This window comes from Copadichromis virginalis, linkage group LG15 (assembly GCF_057382275.1).
Source record: "Copadichromis virginalis isolate Kocher_CV1m ecotype Utaka linkage group LG15, C_Virginalis_male_GT1.1, whole genome shotgun sequence".
Classification (NCBI taxonomy): domain Eukaryota; kingdom Metazoa; phylum Chordata; class Actinopteri; order Cichliformes; family Cichlidae; genus Copadichromis; species Copadichromis virginalis.
In genome coordinates, this window is record NC_140632.1 from 24,002,063 (window position 1) to 24,007,184 (window position 5,122).

The 5,122-nt window shown below is 41.8% G+C and overlaps 1 protein-coding gene across 2 annotated transcripts; it reads left to right on the plus strand.

Moving 5' to 3' along the window:
• The first annotated feature begins 2,507 nt into the window (after positions 1–2,507).
• Positions 2,508–4,345, plus strand: nkx2.2b (NK2 homeobox 2b). 2 transcript variants are annotated; one of them, XM_085431149.1, is made up of 2 exons: positions 2,508–2,918; positions 3,361–4,345. In XM_085431149.1, the coding sequence occupies exons 1-2, from the start codon at positions 2,702–2,704 to the stop codon at positions 3,906–3,908; spliced, it is 765 nt and encodes a 254-aa protein (XP_085287275.1). In that variant the 5' UTR covers positions 2,508–2,701; the 3' UTR covers positions 3,909–4,345. The 2 variants fall into 2 exon arrangements, with proteins under 2 accessions (XP_085287275.1, XP_085287276.1); XM_085431150.1 differs by having other exon boundaries at positions 2,508–2,900.
• Positions 4,346–5,122: the final 777 nt, after the last annotated feature.

Consider the following 5,122-nt stretch of genomic DNA (forward strand, 5'->3'; position numbering starts at 1 on the left):
GGACTTGACTCTCAGCCGATCTCTGTAACATTTCTTTACTTCACTGACGGCACACAGATGATTTCATACAAACAAAATCCAACATGAACACGTACACTGGCACATTTCTATCCCTAAAGACATGATCCACAAGAATGCACCTCCAACGGTCTAATTGCTGCACCTCATCATAATTATAAGCAGCTTTCTTAGTGCAGATGATGTGGTATCAGGAGACTAATAGAAATAAAGATAACTTATGTTAAAAATTAATTTTAGTCTTAGATTTTCAGCAGTCCGTGGGTGCAGATGTTCGAACTGTCGCCTCACCGGCTTTGACCTCAACTGTGAGCCATTCAGAGCTTTGAGTCTTCGGTAACACTCCATTTCTGGTCATTAATGAATCATAATAAACTCAAAATCATTTAATTGGTCCCAGTTTTGCATTTTTTTTATGACTGATCACAGAAACATCACAACAAAGAAGAAACTAAATACCCCCTGTTGATGCTATTTTTATGCCTTTATTGATACAAATAATCTGACTGAGACTCAGCGTCTCATTTACAAGAGACAATTTGGCAGTTGTCCTACTTAAGGCGCAGGTGTAGAGTTGAAGAGAGACGTGCATTTCTGTATTTAGGCAACATGAAAAACTATTTAGAAAGCTGCTAAACTCAGTGTGTAACAATGCTGCTGATACAGGAGGGTATTTTCTATACTAATAATAATATTATTTGATATAAAATACAAGTTTGGATTTCATTCGAGTGTTTTAGGAACTTAATTTTTACAGACACACACACACACACATATACAGTGCTGTGACCTCCGTCATGCACACAATGTGATAACCACAGAGGAGCCAGAAGAAAGGAGGAGGATGTTTCATATTAACACATTTTTCCTTCAGAAAGTTTGAAAATAAGTAGGTTGTAAGCCACTTTGTCCCCGTTTAGAAGAGTTGGTCTAAGCTTGAGAACTAACCCTGAGCAAATATGGTCTCATCTTCTAGATTTCAGTGAGATAGTCATTCTTTTTCCATCTCAGAATACCGATATGTGTGACTCGTTTTGTTTTGAACATGTTTAAAAGTCAACGATATTTGAAATTAAAATATTAGGACTTCTCATTAAAAGTGAACGGATGTAGATTAAAACAGCTTCCGACAAAAGACACAAAAACACGCTAAAGTCTGGACCCGGGCAACACAGAAGAATAAGTCATAAACAGAAAAATATATCAGACAATCAAAAAGTCATAACTGCAGACCAAAAAGGAGAAATCGTAGAAACTTCAAACCGATTGCATCGATCAGGCTTCAGGCAGAAAACACAGAGAGGATTAAAGCGGATTACAAGAATTAAACAATAAGACAGTAACAAGCTGAAGCAATGAGCCCAAGTGCGTTTGAATCACTGAGCCAATCAGTGAGTGAGTCAACACTGTGACTCTTCATCCCAACAACAAACATGCTCCGACCTTTATCAGTGCAGACTGGTGCTCTGAGGGAATCATCATAAAATTATTCTTAGTGCAATTACTTTGTTATTTGGATTTTTAATACCAAGTTTGAAGACAAGTGGTTGTGGATTTTTACTTTATTTTTATTCATTTATTGAAAGAAATTGAGGTGGTGGACTGATGACAGCTCAACTTTTAAACACCAGAAAATTTAGAAACCACATTCTGAGGTTTTTGAGTCAATCTGCTCAGATTTGGACACTTTTAGGTCAAATAAATAAAATGTTTCAAATTTTATTCACAGAATATCATTTCTGCCATAACTTTGCATTAAATTACAGATTCTTCTTCTTTTTTTAAAAAATGATGATTTACAAATTAACAATGTCAAAAAATGGCAGGTTTTTAAAAAAATAAACAATATTATTAAAATTAAAGTCATTGTTTACAAAAAAAACCCCAATACGATATTAAAAAGAATAATTTTGTGGCCAAGGGTTAAATCTATGAATATCAATAAATTAGAGAAGTTATTAATGTAGTCATTCTGACTATATTTTTTTCTAAATGTAATTTAATCAATATAAAAACATTTTTAATCTCTTTATTTGAATAAATTATTTGATGCTTTGTATATTTTATTAGGTATAATGGATTGTTTATAGCTCTAATGTAGAAGGTTTAGGGATTTTTTCAGTTTACCGAGTTGATACTTATGGTCCTGCATAAATAAATAAATTATCCTCAAACATTTTTGTTGTGTCTTTCTTCTTGCCGTTTGCTGTTCAGGCACCATGAGCGCATTTTGATGGAAATACTGGAGATTTTATTTCTGCGGTAAACAGGAAGCGGATCAGTGGCGCTAACATGTGTAAATGCGTCGCTTCTTTCCTTCTAATCCTCCATCATTAATCATTCATCTCCTCCCTGACGCTCCGACGTCTCTGTTAATGCACTGCTCCGTTTTTTTTCTGCACACCCTCATCCACTTGACTCTCGGGACCCGCCTCCGTCCTTTTTACCGTCACACACACACGTTAAAAGGACGGTGCCACACTGTCTGAACGTCTTCCCTCATGTATTTTTCATGCTGTTAAACCCTCTCCGGTCGGCCCGTGCAGCTCCGGGCTCCCCTCTGACGGCATTCATGGACCCGAACCCTCCGCTGCCTGCTCCTGTTTAACGGCAGCTCTTCACCCTCCTGGATACGAGCCCAGAACTCTCCCCTTCTTCTCGTCTCTCCCGTCCTCCCCGCGCCATGCCGTTTGGCGCCAACGCAAAGACGGGGTTCTCCGTGCGGGACATCCTGGACCTTCCCGACTCGACGGGGAGATGCGGGTCCGGGACCGAAGAGACCGAGGAGGACGACACCGAGGAGGCCTCCACGGAGGTGTCAGGCGGCCGGGGCTTGTGTGAGCGCGCCGGTGAGCGTTTGGGCACGTGGAGCAGCACACCCGGTAACCTGCCCTTTTCACGTGAGAGACTTCTTTGATTTTAATGACTATAAAAGTTCACGCGTTCACACTGACCGCCCTCGCCCTTGCTGCTCCAAATCTCGAAAATATGTGAAAATATGCTTAAATATGGATATTTCCGTCAAATAATCGTGAAACAGCCTCCTAAAAACTGCATTAAATGATTATTTATTTACGTTTCTACTTGTAACTGGATCGGGTTTTTTTTTTTTTATCTGATCCGCTAAACTTCGAGTTCAGCTTCTGTGTTGCTGTGTCGGTAATTCAGCTTCTGACATTTTTGATCGCTTCACTTTTTTTCTCCCAATGAACTTAAGAAGCTTAAAGTCGCTTTGCTGGTTCTGTTTGTAAAAACACACCTGAGCTCAAACCAGTCACGCCATCAATCTGCCACTGAGTCTCAGAGAGTAATCAGATTACTTTACTGTCTCTCTCCCTGCAGTGCACGGGCTGTCCTTGGAGCCTCGCGCCGATCCCAAATCCCCGGAGCTGTCTACGGATGAGTCCCCAGATGCAGAGCGGGACGCGCGGTGCGCTCGGGCGCAGAAGGCGCGCGGCAGGAAGCGGCGCGTGCTCTTCTCCAAGGCGCAGACCTTCGAGCTCGAGCGCCGCTTCCGACAGCAGCGCTACCTGTCTGCCCCGGAGAGGGAACATCTGGCCGGGCTGATCCGCCTCACGCCGAACCAGGTGAAGATCTGGTTCCAGAACCACCGCTACAAGATGAAGCGCGCACGCGCCGGGCACAGCGTGGACGCGCTGCAGCTGCTGTCGGCCCGCCGGGTCGCCATCCCGGTGCTGGTGCGGGACGGAAAGCCGTGCGGCCGGGCTGCAGCCAGCGAGATGGAGGCGACGTTGAGGTCCGGCCTGAGCCTATCGCTCTGCGCCTACTCCCCCCTGCTGCACCCCGCATACGGCCCGGAGCAGCATCCGGGGGTGCAGCAGCACCCAGGGGTGCAGCAGCTGGCGCACGTGTACCATTGGGCCTGGTGAAGCCCGGCGTAAGACTTGTGCGTGCCCTCTTCGTGAGATCGTAACCGGCCTTCTGCCCTGTCAGAATATCATAAAAACCGCTTCGGCCTCGAAGTGAAATCTGTGTTTTTTGAAAGGAGTTTGGCGCAAATTTTAGAGCGTTTAATTCTTGTAACCAAGGAAACGAGTTCACACATGTTCATCTTCTTTGGTGTCTTTGGTGACCTCGCTCAGACGCGCGAGCCGTCTAAAACTACCCCGCCCCCTGTAAGATAGAACTGATCACAGCAAATGTTTTAGCAGTTTTTGTGCGATTTATTCTGATGTCGTTTACGTTGTGTTCGCTGCAACAACAAAGTCACTTTTTTCTGAGAGATGTTTTTCGTATGTGTTTCATAAATCTATTTATAATGTTGCCCTGTGTAATAAACTGGTTATTTATGGCGGTAAATAAAAATCTGAACAGAGGTGAGTCGTGTGATTTCAGCCTGTACTGGCCCCGTAGGGCGGATCCTTCAGATCTCAAAGGATGAACAGGATTTTTTGTTTGTTTGTTTGTTTGTTTTTTACATGGGCTGCTGAATTCGAGATGAGTAATTGCGGACCCCCTGCAAACAAATTAGTCATTGTTTTTTCTTATTTCTGTGATTTATCTGCAGGACAAGGGTTCTTTTTATAAAAATGCTCATTTCGGCCCTTCTGGAACATTTTCGAAAATACAAATTACACTGAAGTATCCGAATCCTCAATTATCTTTAAAAAAAAAGAAAAAAAAGAAAGAAAATCCTATTTCTGAATGGGCTGAAACCTGGGTGACTCATTTCTGGGCCCCGGCAAACAAATGAATCATTTTGGACCATTTGGTCCTAAAATCCCCCATATTTAAAAATATATATATATATATTTTATTATTTTAAACTTTTTTTAAATGATCATTTCAGTGATTTATCTGCAGGACAAATCATGTTGTTGGGTTCTGTTTTGTTTTTTAAAAAAATTCTAATTTCAGCCCTTCTGGAACATTTTCTAAAATATAAATTACCCTGAAGTATCCAAATTAATCCTGAATTATTTTAAAACTAAAAAAAAATCCTTGGTACATATCGGAAAATGTATAATTCAGGTTAATATACTTTGTTCTTTTCCATGTTTTAATGATGATGGTGATTTTATAATGACCCAATTTTTTGGACTTGTGAATCATAAACATCAGAGCAGCCCGAGGATCATTAGGA